Source organism: Numenius arquata, chromosome Z, assembly GCF_964106895.1.
Source record: "Numenius arquata chromosome Z, bNumArq3.hap1.1, whole genome shotgun sequence".
Lineage (NCBI taxonomy): Eukaryota > Metazoa > Chordata > Aves > Charadriiformes > Scolopacidae > Numenius > Numenius arquata.
The window spans coordinates 40,715,292-40,737,020 of NC_133616.1; the positions used below are offsets into that span (position 1 = coordinate 40,715,292).

Below are 21,729 nucleotides of genomic sequence, written 5' to 3' on the forward strand. Positions count from 1 at the left end.
CCCAAGCACAAACACAGGCTGGGTAGAGAATGGAGAGCAGCCCTGAGGAGAAGGACTTGGGGGTGTTGGTTGATGAGAACCTAAACATGAACTGGCAATGTGCACTCGCAGCCCAGCTGGATTCTTGGGCTGCATGAAAGAAGTGTGGCCAGCAGGTCCAGGGAGGTGATTCGCCCGCTCTCCTCCACTGGTGAGACCCCTCCTGGAGTACTGTGTCCAGCTTTGGACTCCTCAGCACAAGAAGGACGTGGACCTCTTGGAGCAAGTCCAGAGGAAGGCCATGAAGATGATGAGAGGGCTGGAGCACCTCTCCTACGAGGACAGGCTGAGAGAGTTAGGGTTGTTCAGCCTGGAGAAAAGAAGGTTCCAAGGAGACCTTAGAGCAGCATTCCAGTACCTAAAGGGGGCCTACAGGAAAGAAGAGGAGGGACTCTTTATGAGGGAGTGTGGTGATAGTACGAGGGGTAACAGTCTTAAACTGAAAGAGGAGAAAAGTAGATTAGATATTAGGAAGAAATTCTTTACTATGAGGGTGGTGAGGCACAGGAAGAGGCTGCCTAGGGAAGCTGTGGAGGCCCCATCCCTGGAAGTGTTCAAGGTTGGATGGGTCTTTGAGCAACCTGGTCTAGCGGGAGGTGTCACTGCCCATGGGGGTTGAAACTCGATGATCTTTAAGGTCCCTTCCAACCTAAGCCATTTCTACGATTCTATGTTCAGGAGTTCCCTGTCTGTACAAGCTAGACAACAGATGTCCAGCACAAAGGAGTGAATAAGGATTTAAGTTGAAAACCGTCTTGTGGGTTACCCATTATAATCCAGCAATGATGAGCTTGCAAGAATCCATGGAAGACTAAGGTAGAGACATTACTCCTAGTGGGAGCTTAGTCTATTTCGAAGAATCCAAAAGGTTTATATACCATTCATCACTTCAATCCCAACCAAAGCTATACAACTGTACTTTCTGAAGTACAGGAACTGAACATCTTAATGTATTAAAAAAAAAAAAAAAAAAAGCAACTTGTAATCATTGTGACAGGTCAGCATTGTCATGTACTAGTAACTGTTTGATCAAAATTTTGCCCAGAGTATCTCAGGCACTTGAAGTAGAAGTTATTATAATAAAACAACTTCATATAACTGACCTGGAACAGCATTCAGATGAAAGATGTACTTGCCTTTCTGTGAAGCACTGCATTAGACTGACTGGATCTGTTAAAATGTCTTGCAATATGTTTGTGTACAATGAGCTATTCTCACTTCTGAAGGCCAGTTAGAAGGCCAAAGCAATTTTTTTGCTTTCTCCATATTAACTTTCCAAATAATTTATGAAATAAATAAACACTACTGGTGTATTTGTGCTATTTAAGACACCTCACCCTTTCAATCATGTTTCTGGTCTTCTCTGTTCCCACAGCGACATCATGAACACGGTACTGGGAGCAAAGATAACTCATTACAGGACGAGGAGCATCAAATAACTCTCGCAAGTATGAGAAAAATCCGTATCGGCTGAAGAGGAGAAAAAAAAGCATGCATCAGAAAAAAAATTTGGTAGGTAAGCAAGCGGAAGTTACTGAAGGGTGACAAAGAAGTCCTGCTAACCCAGAACTGAACTGGTGAAAATCTGACTTGCACAGAAAATTCAAATATAGAGCAACAACACCAAAACATTGTATTTAAAGCCACTCCCCACTGATGTAATCTGATACATACTGTAATTCTTCAATAGGTCTCGAGGGTAAGTTTTCAGCACATGATTCTGCAGGTGCGCATACAGCATTCACTTTAAGTTTCTGATGATCACGCATCTAAAAATAGATTACATTACATTTTTTGGTAAAAAAGAGCAGAAAAATTCACTATATGTAATTCAAGTGTTTATTCTTGATTCACAGAACGGGAATTATTTTAATTGACAACCTCGTGAAGAACCCACAAAAACCCACTCTGGCTCAGGCATGACTGAGTTCTCCAAAAGCCAAGCTCAGTTAATATCTCTCCATGAAAATACCATGCATTAGAGAAAACAAAAGCAATCAAAGAAATCCAGAGCCAGGCTCTCAATCAAAATAGCCAAGCTAGATGTAGTAAGGAAGCCCCCTCTTTCAGGCTGTATGGCCATTTTGCACAAATAATGGCAGACCACTGGCTACAGAGTCTCTGAAAAGCCTGATCCTAACAGGTCAGAAAAGATTGAGGATACAAATGAAAGACCAGTTCAGCTGGTTAAAGAAGCCTTTGACTGGGTTCTACAACCATGGAGGCAGACAAGCTCCCAGAACCTTAGATATCACCAGTACTGTTCATGTATATAGAAATTACTAGCTTCTGTGAAGGGCAGAATAGGTCTTCAAAAATTTCAGGACATTTTGTCACACTATTATCACACTATTCTGTGGACAGTAGTTGAGAAGCATTATGACAGTTAATGCTGTATCTTGTGGCTTTTTTCTCCTGCGTCATCTCTGTGGTTCTCAGAGAGAACATCTCCTTATCGCTCCAGGAAACAACGGTATTAAGAAAATACAAGCTTGATTTGCTGCTTGGATCACTGTGTTCTCACAAAAGATGTCCTCTCGCCTCTTTAGTCAGGAGGCACTGGAAATGCTTTCTACTAAATTTGAAGCTTCCTGCTCTTGTCATTCTGTTGTACATAGTATTTTCTTTTCAGTGATTATTGTCTTGTCAAGGAAAACAAGTTATTTCTAAAAAAAACTATTTTCTTAATATTCCTGCATCCTTCCAGTTGGTTCAGGCTTTAAAAATAAAAAATCTTACTCCAGAAGAAAACCTTAATCCAGAAGAAAACCTTTGAATACTTTCTATTAGCTATTGTGCTGATCTTGCCAATCAAAATTTATTAAATATAGACCTACTTGGTAGACTCCAAAGTTTAGGGCTCCTAAATCAGTATTTAATCCATTTTTAAAACTGGTGCCTACTTGCCTCCACAAGAAACATTTCCATATCTTCTTGACTCTCAAAAACGAAAGCCCTCATGTCATTGGCTGAAATGTGATTTTCAACATATTTAGCATGTCTATTGTCTTTCATGTTGATCTGTTAAAGAAAGGTAATGAGAAAGTGATTTAATACAACTGGACTTAACACCTCCCCCAACACATTTTAAGCAGTCAGATGATATCCAAGCCTATACTTAATGAAAACAAAGATGTTTACATGTCTTTAAGACATATTCCCTGTCTTTTTGCAACCAATTCTCTTGGGAGGAAATCTACAGTAACTCACATGTCGTCATGCTTAGTTTTTAACCATCCGTATCCTTTCTCAGCATCCACTGTCTCCACCATACCACCTCTCCCTCTTCTGCTCCACCCTAACCTTACAATTGCAACGACCACCATCTCGTGTCTAGTGGCCCTGATCCAGTACTACTGAAGGTATCTCACTATTCAGAAACAATTAAACTAAGGAATCAAAACCAAAAAATGCCACACTCCACAAATTATTCATATGCAGTTCTCTTTGATTTGGACACAGTGAGCATCATCAAATAAAAACACAGAACTGTGAATCCCTAGAAAGACAGAGCTTCACAGATTGATTGCATACTCTTTGAATACTTAAAAAATATAATTTAAAAATCCACTTTTAACATGAGTGAAGCTTTTCGTATCTGAATGAAAAGTTAACATAAGAAAGTGGCATACAAAGCCAAAATTACACAGAACTACACTATTCAATAACCTCAAGTTAGCTAAAGGCTGGGTACACTTACTAGCAATTTGAAAGCTAGAATTCATAAGTACATGACACTAAGTCACATAATATCAAAGAAAACAAATTCAGACATTAGTGGATATTACAGAGGTTAATGAGGCCTTAAAGTAAAAGCAAAGGTATCCTATCAAGGCATTTGTAAAATTAACTTGATGTGGTCTTCCAGGAAGAATTGGAATTTCTGGTAATAACAGGAAAAACTTGGTATTTTATATGAAACAGAAGTAAATTTGAATCGTTCTAGTGCATGCACAAAGCATAAGAATTGGTATGCAAATATTCAACATTCAGTTGTTGAATCGTAGCATTGTACCATCAAAATAAGCTTTGCAATTCTGAAAAGGAAGAGGAGAAATGCACTGGAGTTCTCCATCCTCTGTACATTATATGGAGCACATATGGCACAAGGATGGGATAAGGGTGAAAGAATGCACTAGAAAACCAATAGTCTTTTTGAAAATTTAGTCCTACTATTCCTAGCTAATACAGTGGCTGTCAAAACAAAACACAAAACAAAACTAGGGACAGATGAGGTGTTTGTGTCTGTAGCTGGCTGTGCAAAGCAAACCAAAAAAATGCCTGGGGCTCATGACATATTGTTACAGCTGCTAAGCAGGCTGCGCTATAAGGGGAGGTATTCAATTGTAACTACCACTGATTTTTTTAAGCAGCAAATAAGACCTACTTCGGTCTAAATAACTGGATGTACCTTAGAGGAAATCTGCAATGAGGTCCTTAATAAACGATTCCTTCTTAAGGAGGGAAGGGGAAGGAAAAGCCCCCATCCTACTCAATGCCGAATATTACTACATTGCCTAAAGAATTAAAATTACAAATAGTTCACCATGCTAACATAGCCCGCATTTAATTGTAAATTTCAAGATGTGTCTTGGAAGCCTTAAAGGTCATTCTTCAAGTATTACAAGGTGTAAATAAACTAAACATTAACTGGTTAGAGTGATATGCAAGTAAATTTTCTTACTTCAAGCATCATAGGTTCACAAACTTCTTTTTTAAACTTGTCTTTGTTCTTTCTTAGCCACATAAGAGCAGAGTGTGTATCTCGGAATCTCCCTTTAAGATTCTCTTCCTTCCTATTCATTATATTATTAAGTTGTCCAAGGCGATCAATTATTCCTGTAATTTAAGGCAGTTTCTTAAATGGAGTCCATAGCAAGTACACATTATAACTAGCATTTCCCATTATTTATTGACTATGCTACTCCAGCAATAAAGTTGTTAGAAGATTATAAGAATTAAGAGCTTCTATTCCCACAATCAAGACACTGCTTGTCCTAAAAAAAAACAACTTAAGAACTATTAAAACTCAAAATCTAAAATAAAATTACTTAAAACTTACCCAAAGTATAACAAAATGTGGTAGCACGGTAAAAACACAAGATTTTAGTCCTAAAAATACCTTTCTTCAAAACTTATTCTACTTTTGTATTTAAAACCAGAAACATGCCAACAGAAAGAGGCAGTGGGACTAGGAACATGCAATCTCTGAGTGTTATTTCATGCTTGCAGAAAAGCAAGTATGTTACAGCCGACTGTGTGCAAAAGCATATGCTATTCAGGAGAAACAGAGACTGAGTACTTTCTGTGCTTCTCAAGGTAAAATATAGAGTGTCTCCTTCCCTAGGTCACTTGGTCTCTCCATACCTCAGTTTCTTCTTGGATTCTATGACAAGTTAAGTGCCAGACACATAGGTATGTGCAAATGTGCTATGCTCACCAAGGAATATATACAACAAACCCTACCTGCCAAGCTGTAATTTTTGGATTTTGTTTCTTAGCAAGAACTAATGGTAAATCCTAGGCTAGTATAAAGGATTTTACTATAATTAAGGTTAGCTCAAGTTCTTCTAGACAGGACAAAAGCAGCATCAGTAGCTAATATACTGCCAAAGAGATAATTTTAAACACTGCATCTTCAAAGCAAACTGCTTTTGCTTCAGGTTTGTTTTTTTGTATCCTGCTAACAGTACCCACCTTCATTTAATAACAGGAAAAAACTAGACTGCCAAAGTAGTCTCCTTGCCTAGAGATCAGAGGAAACGAATTTATTTGAAGGATAGTTTTAAGGTCAATTGCTACTTTTGAATCTTCTTGTTCTTTCTATTTTGCAAGCAGTTTCTGTTACTTATATATGCAAGATACAGCCATGAGGCTTGAGGTAAATGTGTCAAATCATTTCACTACAGCAGAACAAATAGATTCTGTATGAACAGTCATTAAAAAAAAAAAAAAGAAAAAAAAAATCAAGAAACAAAACCCCAAGTAACTTACTTTTCTTTTCCCTCTCTTGGTTCATTTTCTCTACTCTTATATCACTGATATCACCATCAATATTTGCCCTTTCTTCTTGCAGTTTTTTCAGCTCATTATTAATGGCATCAGTTTGTGGCTGAAGATTCTCAGAGTCTGCCATTGTATTGAGCTCATTCTTCCAGTCTTCTATCAACTTGTAAGTGTTGTGTATTTTCCTCTGTCTGTCCATTTCTTCATCTTTTTTCATTCTCAAAGCCTGATGAATTTCTTCAATCTAAGAATTTTGAGTATTTCCAACATTAGAGGAGTTTAGTACATGAAACCTATAACAAATAACTAGGGTATCTGTGCAACTGGTATTAAATGCTGATGTAACCATGCACTAAAACCACAGGAGTCTGTCATAATTCCAATAGACCTGTAACAGTTGAAGAACTGACAAGATTTTGTTAAGATTTAGGAACATTTAAGCAAAAATTCAGTAAAACTTGAAATCAATTTTTGAAGTTCCTTTAGTTTTACAAAACCAGAAGCTTAAAGCTTAAGATCTTCCTTAGCACATTTGAAAGTTAGCCTAAGATTGCATAAAACCTATAGCACAAACTCAATGTGCAACACTGACTCTGCACCCTTATACATTTAATTTATAAATTTCTTGACCAAGCACTTAGATGAAGTTCTGTTTTACAACATATCTTTGCATATTCTTTTTAAAAAATGCTGGACTTACTTAACAGAAGCAATAACCCTAGCATCTCGCATAGATTATTTGTAGGCATGTTTAATGCTGAGTTCATTACTGTACCATAGAGGCTGTAGCTTTTCAAGGAAAGCCTGTAATATATAGTAATATACAGTAATACATAGTATGTATACACACACTCTCTATTCCTGTTTGTTGTATTAAGGTAACTGATCTTACATAGCATACATCTGTCCCTTAGTGATACCTGTTTGACTAATAGGCGTTGTAAAGACTGGAGGGAGCGAAGTGTTGAAGCACTTGCAGCCTCTTCAGAGAAATTTACCTCTCTACTAACAGAAGAGCAGACAAGCCCCCCCCATATCTGTGTTTTACTGCAGAATTTAAGTACCATTCCATCTGAATACAGCATATGCTATATCTAGTACTGAATTAGTAAATTAGCAAAGAAACACCAATAAAGTCACAAATATCAAGACTCACTTGTTTATCTTTCATCTCCAAAGCATCTTGCTTCTGTTTACATTTTTGAGAAGTGTCTTTGATTTCAGTAGCCTGCATACGGTAAGATAATTTAAATTAGATAGGCACAGTTCAATTAGGTAGTCATAGTTATATTTGTAAAAACCAGTCATATTTTAAAGAACATTCTATATATGCATAACTAAGTATTTATTCAACATTTTATTACTGACAAAGTCATACTCATCAGATACTTATTATTCTTACTTATTATTCTTACTTATATCTGTAACATAAATTTTCAGCAATTTGTGAAGAACTGCAAAAATGGCAGATAAACTGTTCACAACCATTCAGCTATAGATCTGCAAATTCAGGCATGACAGATAGAGGAAGACTCCTAACCTAATCTGAAATTAAAATAACTCCATCCTCAATTTCAATAAAAATGTTACATTCAGATCCTAACACTTACAAAATGTTCTTGCCTCTTTTCTCAAACTAACTTTACTGAAGAAAGCTTATATTTGAAGCAAGAAAAGCCTAAATTCCAACACACAGGACAGCTAAAACAGAATTTGTCAAAGTCACTCTACCTCTGAAATGCATTGTGCTAAAGCTATATCCCACTCAACTGAGCTTGATAACTTGTTGGCTCATGTGTAGGCATGTCTCTTTCTCTATCCCTCTCAGCTTCTACAGGAGCTGTAGAATAATATAGGTTGGAAGGGACCTCTGAGCACCATGCAGTCCAATCCCCTGCTCAATGCAGGTCTTATTAATGTCAGCTTGACCAGACACTTGTACAGCCGAGTCCCGAGCACAGTGAAAGTGTACTACGCTTCCTCTACAAACTTAATTCCTCTTCCCCTGAACCCTCAAGACTGCAAACAGAATACTGGAACACCGCAGGAGGATGGAAGGACTGTAAATTAATTTCAGTGCAGACATGGAAACAAACAAGCACAGCACTCTTGCTGGAAGAAATGTCTTCCTGCAAACCGAGTCACACTAAAAATGCTGACACATCAAGAATGGAGAAAATAAAATTATGCAGAATCTTTCCCTCCCACAACCTGAAAGATGCACAAAAATTTTAGACTCTGACTCTACAACTGTTTGTATGAAGGCAACATAGAATAATACATCTTGGTCTTGCAGTTGACTGTAATGCAGTACTGATTCCATGATGCTCTCTTCAAAGACCTCAGGCAGGCACTCTGAAGAGAAAGCTCTCTCCCAGGAAATTGACACAAAGTAATCACAAAACAATTCTGAAGGTTCTCAAAATCAGGACACTAGTAAGGAACTGGAATTCAGTTTATATGTACACCTACCTTGCAGAACAGATTAACAACTCTAATTGTCTTTAAGGTTTTCATGGTACAACCACAACACACTTCTTTATACTGTCAAATACTGCTAGAAAAATTGCTGTTCAAATGACTTCCAAGAGCCTAAAGCAGAAGCTTTTCTAAGCTTCTCTCTCACAATTTGATCAACCTCTTCCTACAAAAAGGGTCAATTTTTTTTCCCCAGAATCTACACATCCTACACACCCAAAGCACAAAACCTTACTAAGAATTCTTAGTCTAACCAAACCCTTAAAAGGGTTTTGACATACAGAGACAAGAGAAATAGTCATGCAGTGTCTTGATACATTAATTTCTTCCCAGATTTAGCGCCGCCTTTACTTTCAGTCCAGCTCCTTCCAGGCAAAATCTATAATGCCACGCCTGGCTTTTTGCCAACAAAGTGCAAACAAGACATAATACGTAGTTTATCTCTGCTCTCACATATATATCCTCAAGCCAACAGCAAGATCTCAAGAAGCAGTCGGGATTACAGTTATTTGATAATGGATATAAGCCTGGACCAAAGGGCCTGAAGACAACCGTGTTCCCTACAGGTCTACGTGTCTAAGACAGAGAGGACTTAAAATGCTTAGCTGCTTTCCCTTAATGCCAAATTGAAATTTGGCTTAAAAAAAACAGCTTTTGGGCCAAAAATAAAGTTATACTGTTTTTATAACAGAATCATCCATTAATCAACTCCTGCCACCTTAGAGCATAATTATCTGTGAAATGCTCACCAAATTCTTGCATCTACAAAGATAAAATTCTAACAAAATAAATTCAAGCAACATCTATAAAAAAGGGAAGAACTAATGAAGAATGAGCAATTTAAGCAATTTTAAGCTAAGGTACTTAAACGCCTTAAGGTTTTGCCTTAGGTCAAAACTATTTCCTGACAGTGCAAGCAGCACTGATTCTCCTTTAAAAGAACTTCACTTTCACAGCCCAACTAAGGAAATATGTTGGAGGGAAACATATTTCAGTACCAAAAATGAGCTACTGTTAAAAAAAGTTCAAAAAGTAGCAATACACCTCTAACACCTTGTTAATTTCTCTATGTCATACAAATTGTTCATGCCATAACCAGGTATATAATGTATTTCCCTAAGACTTTTTCTATTACGTTGGACTTTATGGGGGCTTCTTAAAGATGGAATATTAATCATTCAAATTAGACTTGGATATATCATTTAATATTAGAACAAAACTCAAGCTTAGAAATGTCTCGTTATTATATTATACAGCATAGTATCAGCTATATATGACAATCAAAATAATGGTAAATAACCTCTGCAAAGCAGTATTAGAATATCTCAGTAAGTCTTCTATATGTTATTTATTTCAAATATAGCATCTTTCCTTTCTCCCATCTCTTTGGCTTCTGGAATACTGTAGAAGAAAATACATCCAACTCATTCTCTGGGCCCAAATTAAACACCACTTCAGTTAACCCTGTGAGTCTTCAGTATGTGAAAGCTGTACTCTGCAAGTTTAGACTGAGCAGAAAAATATGTTGATTCAAGAGTGTAAGTCAGTCAGCTAGTATATACCCCCAAGTTATTCTTTCATAGCTCTGTAGCAAATAGCCGATGCAGAGCATGCTCCCTGCAAGTTAAAACTAAAATGCTGTTTTGTCCTAGGTTTCTCATACAGACTATAAATCATACCAAAAGAGGATAACTTTTATTGGAATATAGCCTAATACTTCTAAGAACTGTGATAGCAATGGTTCAGTAGAATTCTCTCCTGTTTGAAAAAAAAAAATATTAGTATAACACCAGGATAACAACTGAAATGAAAGATAAGAGTAAAACCTAGCAGGATAATACCAAGCAGTGAAAACAAAGCCTAGCACTTCAAACATGAAGGCCCTTACTGCATTATGAAAATCAATTTCAAACTGTTAACTTTCCTCTAAGGAAGTACACTGAGTCTTAAACAACAAAACACCACAAAACAAACAAACAAACAAAAAAAAAAACCAACCACACCCAAAAAAAGCCCACCTCAATAAAACCGCAACATTTTTAAACATTAAGGCATTTTGAATCAGAGCATAATAAACACTTGCAGTGCTGTTGAGCACAAATTTCAAAGAATACATTTAGCAATTAATAATAATAATAAGAAGAATGTATTTGGGTAAGTAGTATTGCCTGGTATAGTTTACATCACAAGGAGAACAAAAATGGTGTGAACAGCAGTCTGTGGGGTTTGTTTGCCTCGTCTTTCCGGTTTGTTTTTTGGTTTTGTGGGGGTTTTTGTTTCTGTAGGGGGACGGGTGTGTGTTTGTTTCAGGAAAGCACATGGACAGTGCATTGGCTGACAGTGCACTAAATGCCACTGAAGTTTCAGACCATGATTGTGCAAGATGCTTCATTACAGCAGTCTTCTACAGGTGTCACATGTGTCTCCACACCAAGTTCTTGGATCTGATCAGTTACCTTCAAACAGAACTCACTACAGCAAACGCTCTCATGGTATCATTTAACTTTGGTTATCCACTAAAAATCTGTGTAGCCTATGCACACAATGACAGTACATGCAGCCTGAATAGTACATACCAGTTAAAATCCTGCAAAGAATTACAGTACTTTCTTATTTGTGATACCAAAAAAGTAATTTTCCATATCCTCAGAGAGAGCAGCTATTCAAAAAACAGATAGCAAACTGCAAGGCATAGGTAGGTTCACCATTTAATTCTCTTATGCATGAAAGTATTCACAGCTGATGAAAGATTACTGTCTAATAAAAAAATTATACTCTACTTATGGAATTAGGTTAAATATTAAGAGGAATGCTTTTAGGCCAGAAAAGTTGTAATTTAGCTTAAATTAACTACTAAACTGGCTACGTTTTAAGATGATAAATAGAGCATCCACAAATCTGAACTACAGAACAGGTGAAAACAGGTAACTACTAAGTATCTAATTTAGGGAAACTGTAAAATTATATCCCTGAAGATTTTGAAGGTTCTATGAAGAGAATCATAAAATTTGCTTTCTCTTATAATACCAAGACAGCGGACTTTCAGAGTTGCTACTGAAGGTTTACTAAGAAATGTATTCTTTGAATTTTAGTGCTTTTAATGGAACAGAGACATGGAGAAGACAGTGAGAGCTGAGGGCACGAGTATTTCAGAAAAATTCCTTCTGAAACACATCACTATGGCGCACTAGAAAGAAAGAAGCTATTGGTTTACACTTTCCAAGGCTGAACATGGAACACCTGAAATATTACATACATTAACCAAGAACTTTAAATGCTTACCTTATCTCTGATTTTCATATCCAGACTCTTAAAATATTCTTCAGTTTCTTGGATTTTTTTTGTTACTGGGGACTGCAATTCTTTCAGATTCTTCAGTTCTTCCTTGGCTTGGTCTCGGCTTTGTTTCACATCCTCATGCTGCTGACGAACATTTTCATATTCCTTGGAAGTAAAGCGATTAAAGACTTTTGTCTTCTGTTCCAGTAATTTAATACTGCTCTAATATTTTACTGAATTGTACATGAGTTTTAGGAGAAAAAGTCTCATTCAGAAGCTAATATTAGAGCAACTACTTAAGTAGTCCCCTGTTACTAGTCACTATGACTCGGAGATGTAGGGATCATTTAGTCCCCAGTGAAAAAGGACATTTAATGGTTCTTAAATAACATGCAGTTTAAGTAGCAGAAGACATGAACGATTTGTGTGCAATTAGCTTGCCTCTAAGACCATCTGGGACCGGTGTAGAAAAAGTAATTCATTAGCCCCTTCTGTCCATAGTTAGAGCACTACTTAGGCAGTAGTCCTCAAGCTAAGAAGCAAATAACCACAGAAAACTTCAGGAGAAAGAAAAGGAAGGAGCTGGACAGATCAGAGCCGGTAACAGACATAACCCTGAAGTAAACTAAGGAGAGAGACAGCAGAACAGAACTTTGGAAACATACACCACAAATACCAGAGAAGTCACTATCTAAGGAGTTTAACTGGAGATGCATTCCTGAGAAGAAAGAAATGGTAAGTTGTGTGGTGACCAAGAACTTCCACTCCAAGAAGGTGGGATTTAGGCTGAAGGAATCACTACTTGTCATTTACTTTGTGTTAGCGCTCTGAAGGAAAAAAAAAAAAAAAAAAAAAAAAGAACAAAAAACTCCCACAGACAGAACAAACCCCTCTGGAAAAAAATGAAAACAAACAAAGCAAAACAAAACAAAAAAAAGAAGATGAGTTTCAATGACTGTTAAGGTTTATGAGAAAAAAAGATGCTCAGAAGACCAGAAGGAGGAGGAGTAGATACATGTACGTGGGATTGCACAGGAAGGGAAAACTGTTGGATTTGGCAGGCACTAAAGAAAGCTCCTGGTTTACAGTACGTATCTGGATTATTCCAAGCTTTGGAGGATTAAAAACATAATAAAGATAGCCTAACAACAAACTTTGCTTTATCTGCAACCACTTTTTCCTAGTTAGTTATTTAATTACCCTGCTTGTCAACACACAAAATTAATCACAAATAAATCAACTTAGGCTATTAAAACCAAACTCTTTCTTCATAGAATCTTTTTCAGAAAGCCAAAAAGTATTTGAAGAAAGCTACTGTAATTCTGTGATGTGGAGTATGATCACCAGCCACCATTACAAAGTTACAGAGGTAAAACAATTGTACTTCCACTTAGCGGATAGAATAAGCTTAACATTTAGCTCTTCTCTAAATAAGGTAGTATATTTCAAGGTTGAAGCAAACGTACACACATACAACTACACCTCATTTTTTCAGGTACAAAGTACAGGCAAGTTTCCCAAGAAATTGTCATGACATGTTTGTTATACAGCAAATCCCTTTATCACTTTAAGAAAACCTGACTTGCAGTAGGCCTCTGTATTTTAGTAACCTATAAGCAGATAACCTTGATGCTTGCAATTATGCATTTAGCTAAAGATCTGCAGAACTTCCAAAGGATTCCATCCCTCCCAAGAGATATTTTCGCCTAAACTACATAACAAAGCTTTTCTCTATTGTGAATGGAAGAGGAGGAAAAGAAGAACAGATACAGCTTGGTGAAAACACATTTTCAGAATTACGTGTTTTCAGGAAATTTACAGTAGGAGGAATAGCACCTCCTGCTGCTATATTACCTTAGGACAGTATACCTTATGGTATTCTGTATTACCTTAAGCTTAAGCTTTGAGGGGTAAGAAACCCCTTTTCTTTAAAACCCTACAAAAGAAGGGCTATGTCAAAAAAACCTGTAGCTCGTTACATCTGCTCACCAATTGTAGATGACAAACATTTGATGGAAGTCCCATTAAGGTACAGACAAGAACATAAAATGTCCCCTAAATCTTTGAGTTCAAATCTTTCACGCTGCCATTTCATGGAATTTAAAGCAGATGTTCAAAAGCCTAATAGACATACATAAAAACGGTGTATAATCCTCCACATACAGAAGCAGATGGTATCGACTAGAAAAAACACTCGACTAGAAAAGTGTTCCTCAGGTGAAGATCAGTGGAGTCTTCGGAATAAAAATGCAGTTCTCCAGTGTCCAAACAGTAAAACAAGTTCAGCCCTAGACTTCCTCTTTTCCGTTAGAACCAAGAGACAATCTAGCATGTTATTTCAGTTGATCTGTTTTCAGGCTGCCTGTCTTCTCCATTTCATAACATACTGCAGTGTTTATACACCTGCCTCCTGATTATTTTGGAGGCTCACCTAGCTATTCTCTTGTTACAGTGGCAATTCTAAACAGCTAGGCAAGTTTTGTCTACAAGTAGAAACCTACCTTTTGAGGAGAATGGGGGAAGGGAAACATGCACAGAAGGAAGAATAAACTCCCATGCTACTCCCAACTTTGGTGAACCCAATTTTAAGACATCAAAAAATGTCTATTCTTAGGATTAAACAGTGCAAGGTCAGATGACAAAGAAATATGCTCTTCTAAGAGAATGCATTTTTTCTTTTAAATAGAGCTTGGTATTTTGAAATATAGGAAGATACCAAGAGATCAATGAGAATTTGACAAATCACAAAACAGCAATTATCTTGTACATTGAAGATCACAATGGAATGTGAAATTTTGTTGTAGCCTGTAGGTCAAATATCTTCTACCTTCTACGTAGTAAAACAGTTATGTTGATGACCCTCGATTTCACCTGTAGATTGTTTACCAGAAGTCACTTGCCTGTGGATAATCTGCTATACACTACTGATTCTGTACTACTAATTGGAGCTTTACACAGGTGTCAAAACACACTGTTTTTTCTATGGATTCAGCGGCCAAAAAGTAAAATTTCTCCAAATTGAGTGCACCCACCGAAAGTATTTAATATACTCAGGAATGCAAACTGTCTAGAAGATAGCAGTGAAAGAGTAAGGTGTGAAGAAGCCTGTCTAAATTTGCTTAAGAAACACGTAAGTAAAAGCACTATTCTCAAACTTATGGATGGCAATCTAAGGTAAGCAGGTAAGACTCCTAACTTAATTTATCCCTGCCAGTTTCTGACCAGCCTTCAGAGTTCTGTATCTGCAAATATCTTAAAGTAGAGAACAACTGGTATCATTCTACACTAACTACGCAAGACCTACATCTCTGCTAATAAAATCACTCTCTCCTTTTTAACTAAGCCAGCCTATTGCACGTCTAGTAGGGAAAACCTGCATCATTCAGCAAGTGCAGAAGTCCAATCCTAACAGCACAGAGCGTACAGCCCACCTCCTTAGCACCTACCAACATCTGTCTGCTTCAATTGCTGCTCCTATATCCCTCTGTGCTGTTAACACAGAGCTTTGAAGGTAGTGAAAGTACCTTCCCTGAATCCAGTTGCTCTTCCAAGATACAAGGGACATAAAGTTCTTTGCATACCCATGTGAGACTTTTATCTGCAAAATTGCAAAATACCTTACAAAAGTTTTCTGCATCCTCCACAAATATTATATATAAGTTTTCATAAGATGTATCGGTATTTCATTAATTCTATAAAGTTTGCAAACAAGACAAACAGCATACTGCTTCGATATAATAAAATCCACATCACTTAAACTGTTTATAAATAATTTAATCTGACTGACCATTCGACATTGAACTAAACTATAATGATCAAAGTACTGTTCAGAAAGACTTATTTTGCTTTGTATAGGTGACCTTTCCTTAATTCTAGGCTCTTTTAAATTTGTTAAATTTGTCTAAAATGTCCATCTCTCCAAATGCCAACATTTTTGATACTGGCAATCTATATTCACCATGGTTTGTCATGCACACCAAACCTCAACTAATAAATTAAAATTAGCAAAGGGGGAAGGAAGCCTGTAAAAAAAAAAACCCAACAACCAACACCAAAGCCCCCAGAAACAACATTCTGTTAAAAACAAAAAAAAAAGTTACAGCTGGAAGAAGCAAGTGGAACTGGCTAGGCACAGCTTATACTAAGCCAGTTGTGCCTGCAAGGAATAAAGGGAGCACTACTCTTGGCCCATATTACTGGCTGTCCTAAATGGGCAGTAACTAGTTAAGTTACTTCTCAACCAGCTTCTTCAGGCCAGCTACTTATGCAAGCAAACCTCTGATCAAAATTAGGCCTAGAACAGTATTTCCAAGCAACTGTAATGATTCAAGTTACTCTGGTCAAATTACTTTTAAAGAAACTTTTGGCAATATTTTTAATATTGCGTATTAGGGAAAAATAGGTTAGGTAAGAAAAAATACACTGAAAAGAAAATAAAAACTTACCACCCATGGCCTTTTCCTCTCAAGCATCTCAATTAAGTCTAGATGGCGCTTGCGCTCATGGTATCTCTCAACGTCTTGTTTGTATCGTTCAATCCTCTGTTTCATTTTCTCCAAAGAGTTAGCTTTCTCTCTGCACAAGTTCTGTAAGAATATACATTTTCGTGTTTTACAGTATCTACTTTGTGAAAACAATTTTCAGAAATAGTCTGCACCTCACCTGTACGTTAAAGCAGAAATTTGCCACTAGAGAGGAATTTTAGTACAGCATTAATTAAGTGGGAACAACCCAACTAGGAATAGTTTTCCAGCTTTTTTCAAGTATGTTTATCACATACTTTCTTTGAAAACAAATCTAATTTAAAGAGAAATCTTGGTCTGAAGAAAATATTTTATTTTTTTTATTTTTTCAGGAAGTTACTCCCTACAGCTCAAGCCTCCATTAATCTAGACATTTCTAAACCACCATAACTGTTTTTGATAACTACAAGTAGGAAAAATGCTTGTGAAAGATCTTGTAAAGATTTGCAGCAGAAACATTATGGTTAGTATGTGAAGGTAGAATGTATGAAATGCATGCGCGCACACAAGCACAAGAAGAAACAGCAGAACAACAAATTAAATGAATGGCCTGTATGGCTAACAACAGACACTGTTCCCAGAACACTGTGCCCAAGACACCATTCCCAGTAATAGCAGTAATTGCAAGGATTACATTATTTCTGCAAAGATCACTAAGCCTGTGCTCTGGTAAAATCACGGTACAAGTTAACTGTCAAGGAAAGACCCTGTGTTCTTAAACGAGGATGGCAACAAGGTTGCAGCTTATTGCATACACTCTCCCTTCTCCTCCTTGCCTGTTAATATTCCAAACCAGGAAGAACAGGTAGCAGGCAACAATATTGTCCATAATTTATGGAAGTTGAAGTCAGCAAGATTAAACCAAAGGACCACCCTATAACAGCTGATGACTTCCAAAAGGCATGAAAGACCAGTCCAGAAAAGTTGTTGCCAGTCAAGAATCCCAGAGAAGTGATGAGTACTTGACAACTGGCATCCCTTGTTCTCTATGTCCACAGCACTAGCACACATGTCTTTGTGCTTCCAAGCACGTGAGTGTTGGAGTGAATAAATTCTGGGAGAAGATGAGCATGATTTGGTAAAATCAACTTACCACAGACTTTGTAAATAAATACCACCTTCTAATTCTGTAAGATCTCACATTACATTTCATCATGCTAATTTCCCTATAGTCACTCCCTTCTGTCTCTATAATGTGCATGTTTACCTCCAGTTCTCTTTCTTTTTCTCTGAAGTTTTTCAGTTCACAGTGAAATTGGTACATTTCTGGAGGACCAATGGATTTTTCAGTGGCTTCAAGCAACTCAATCTTACTCAGTTTTGCAAATTCTCCAACTTTGTCCTACAAAATAAAAAAACAGTTACAAAAATATCACACTAGTTAGAAGAGTGCAAGACAGTAATACTGGATTTAAATAATACCGTAATACTAGATTTAAATACTGTAACTTACTTCTCATGAACACCACCTGACAGCCATCCTATGCTTAACTTCACTGGCATAGGATTGTATCTCAGACTAGCAACAAAACCCTCCTTTCAGAAATAGTCTGCACCTCACCTGTACGTTAAAGCAGAAATTTGCCACTAGAGAGGAATTTTAGTACAGCATTAATTAAGTGGGAACAACCCAACTAGGAATAGTTTTCCAGCTTTTTTCAAGTATGTTTATCACATACTTTCTTTGAAAACAAATCTAATTTAAAGAGAAATCTTGGTCTGAAGAAAATATTTTATTTTATTTTTTTTATTTTCTCAGGAAGTTACTCCCTACAGCTCAAGCCTCCATTAATCTAGACATTTCTAAACAACCATAACTGTTTTTGATAACTACAAGTAGGAAAAATGCTTGTGAAAGATCTTGTAAAGATTTGCAGCAGAAACATTATGGTTAGTATGTGAAGGTAGAATGTATGAAATGCATGCGCGCACACAAGCACAAGAAGGATTGCTCTGTTTTCTGGAGAACAAAATCCAGGCAACTACTTCCCTTTACTTACCAAGTACAAGATCCAATCGGGAGGAACTGACTGGATATAACCAGAGAAAAGCGCATGTAGCGACTGACTGGGAAAGTCAGGGATGCATAACTACAGGAACCATGCAAGTAAAGGTACAGAGACAGTGGCAGATCTCAAGACCTTATAAAAATTTCCCTACAGATTTGTTGTTTAAGAACATCCGTACAGCAGCACAGACAAGACCAAGAGATACCACTGTTAGTGCTGCTACTCAAACACCAACATGGGGAACATCAGCAGCTTTCCTTTCAGTGTCAACTGACAGCAGTTACAAAATCACCCAATTAGTGAGCCTTAAAGGTCATACAGTTCATCCTTTCTCTCACTATCACACCAGTATGGCTACCTCATCCCTCTCATTCTTTTTGCTGTCCCATTAAATCACTGAAGTGCTACAAAAGCCAAGCAGCAACAAAACCCTCTCAAAACACAGCAATCCATTTGCACCCACTGTCTTTCAAAATTCATTCATACCTGAGGAAGAAACTGGCACAAATTGTCCACCTGAATGTTTAAGGCTGCAATCTGCTCTTCTACCATTTTCAGGGTTGCTGGCTTTCTGTTAATAAACCATGCTGATGTGTTGTTCACCACTTGAATCTCACGTGTGATAATGATATTGTCAGGTGCCTTAGACCTGATGAATAAAAAGAAGTGTTTACACTTTTGAGAGTATGCAAAGGCTACCAAGTGTCAAAGTATGTTAGTTATGGCATTCAAACTTTAAGATATCTAAACATTTAATATAAATTAACTGGACAGTAGCAGCAGATTCACATTTCACATTTCAGAAAACATCCAGTACTTCAGTGATTAATTTATCTCACATGGCAAACATCAAATCTCTGCAAATCTTAGCTCAGAGGAAGTTATTTTTATAAATGACATACTCACGCTGAACGTATGAACCATTTACAAATTGTTACAGATGTGAATAGTTATATAACATGTATTTTTATATGACATTTAGTACTTTTTAAAATTGGTATGCTGGAGGTGCACAGTAACTCTATGCCTTTAAAGTAAAAAGATATTAGTGTACAGAACTACATAAATAAGTCATATATATATACACATTCCATTTGGGAATAAAAATAGTACCATGCAGCATGAAAAATGCTAATTTGTTTTCATTTTCTACTTTTAAAGAACAGCAAACACGCACTAGTTGTCCACAGAGTTCTCTAGCTCAACAGTTACCTTCAAAAATTTAGCCTGGTTAAGATGCATCAATAACAAATGAGCAATGAGATAGTCATAAACTTGTGAAATTTTGGTCACCATTTTGATTTAGAAATTGACCAGTGTCTGTTCAGTCAGCATATTGTTAAAGATGAAGGATATGGGCTCATAACAGTTTGGAGGTCGTGTATCTTAGCAGACTTAAGAATAGAGCTCAAAGTAGAAGTAACCCAACAGCTTCTAAGTGCCATAGCGATATGAGACTACTTCTTGAAGACTGCATGATTACTTCCTCCCAAGTACCCACCTTATTATAATATGTCAGACTTCCTTCAAAAGGCCTACAAAGCCATGCTCCTTTCTTTTATAAAATTAAGGACATTTTACTACTATAACTCTTAATTTTAATTACAATCCAAGGGCCAAATTCAACCAAGACAGTGCTTGCTTATTGAAATTTTAAAATTCCTGTCAAAAAGCAGTTCTATCTCCTGCATCATTGCTCTCTCACCCTAGATGTTGCATTTAACTACTGTCTACCAATTAGACAGACTGGACTACATTTCAACCACTACAGTAGAAATGTTAAGTCTTCACATTCTGCAAGTCTCTCTTCAGACTTTCAAGTAACATTGGTATGTATCTGTGTTGAAACTATCACACCATCTACCTGAAACACATCCTACCTCCTGACCCATTACTTGACCAGTCTCCAAAGAACGTCTTACTTGATTACTCCCACAAGAATGAAAGTGGGTAGGATTTTTTCAAAGTCTTTTCCAGTATATCTTTTTCCCTGTAGACAATTTTCTTTTTATACAATCTGATCTGTTCTATTTAGTTCAGACAAACAGATCAGGCTAAGGCTTATCAAAACCACCTGTGCTATTGCAGCTCCATCTTAAGATCTCCACAAAAATGGACCCATTTATGAACTCTATTAGAATAGTCTCTCTTTAGTTGTCAAAAAAAAAAAAAAAAAATACTTACAGGAAGCATGTAATCTTGCCCTGTAACCATAAGTTACTGGTGCAATTTTACAGAGTAATTCCAAATGATTTTCAGTTGCTTTGTTTTGCAAAAGCTTACCTGTAAGACTGCATTAGCTGAAGGAATTAATGTGACCTACATTTTTTTTATTTATTCTTTTGTTTTAGTATGCAATGTTTTCAGTAAGAATATAGAGGAGTCCCTCATACCAGCAGTATCAGCATAAGGCAGTGAAGGCAGATCATCTAGTTGTTTCTTTTTTCTTCTTTAAAAATAATTTCCAAACACTACATCATGATGGCAGAACTGACTGTATCTGAATCATATGAACCTTAAATGCAATCATAAGCTAAACAAGCCATATACATCAAACTTTATCTATATATTCTTTGTACATCAAGACAAGGTAAAATGCTTTACAAAGTGAAATCAAGACCAGCCATGACTGCTTATTTCTTATGCCATAATTATTTAACCTTAAAATTTCAAAATCTGGGTTAAAAAAAATAATAAATCATCAGCTTAAAGACAGACCTCTGTACACCAGATTTTTTTTCATAACTTTGTGAATGATTACATAGGGAAATAATCTAATTAAAAATGGATGAGGAAATACATTTTACTACTTACAGTTCAATTTCTACTACACCTTTCAGGCACCCCTGCTTTACAAAGAGACCAACCTACAAAATTAATTACAGAAATTATTATCGTAAAACAACAGTGTATTAAAATGTAACCTCTAACAAAAGTATGTATTTGTATAATAGAATTGCTCTAATGGGATATTTTTTTGAAAATTTACAATTAAAATCTAGAATTTATTTTGGCTGTATATTAAATAAAAATAAAGGAAGACACTATTATTTTCCTTATCAACTAGTAGCATTAAAACTTCCTCCCCAGGTTAATAATTTCAACCTCCCAAACTGAACAAATTATAATCAGCAGATCCACAGAAAGGACGAAATTCTCATGAACTCAGAGAACAAAAGCAATACAAATGAAAGACACTGCTAAATATCTATAATAGCAGAACTGCCAATTCTAACAATATAAAAAACTATATATAAACACGAAAAGCCAATGAAAATAGCAACACACAGTGCTGCCATGCAGACAATTTCCATACTTACATTTGCCTAAGACTGAGCTGCAACCAGAGAATATGTACAATCATTTAGGCACCCAGATTCAGTACTCCAGAAATC

At 36.6% G+C, this 21,729-nt stretch overlaps 1 protein-coding gene across 1 annotated transcript in view; it reads right to left on the reverse strand.

Moving 5' to 3' along the window:
• Positions 1-21,729, reverse strand: part of SMC5 (structural maintenance of chromosomes 5) — a 49,093-nt gene that overhangs the window by 23,943 nt on the left and 3,421 nt on the right. The window contains exons 3-13 of the mRNA XM_074166661.1: positions 21,149-21,201; positions 18,821-18,983; positions 17,533-17,667; positions 16,248-16,388; positions 11,806-11,967; positions 7,202-7,273; positions 6,034-6,289; positions 4,724-4,878; positions 2,947-3,060; positions 1,714-1,808; positions 1,377-1,509 (exon numbers count right to left, since the gene is read on the reverse strand). Of these exons, the coding sequence (XP_074022762.1) occupies positions 1,377-1,509; positions 1,714-1,808; positions 2,947-3,060; positions 4,724-4,878; positions 6,034-6,289; positions 7,202-7,273; positions 11,806-11,967; positions 16,248-16,388; positions 17,533-17,667; positions 18,821-18,983; positions 21,149-21,201 (1,479 nt within the window). The remainder of the gene's footprint in view (positions 1-1,376; positions 1,510-1,713; positions 1,809-2,946; positions 3,061-4,723; positions 4,879-6,033; positions 6,290-7,201; positions 7,274-11,805; positions 11,968-16,247; positions 16,389-17,532; positions 17,668-18,820; positions 18,984-21,148; positions 21,202-21,729) is intronic.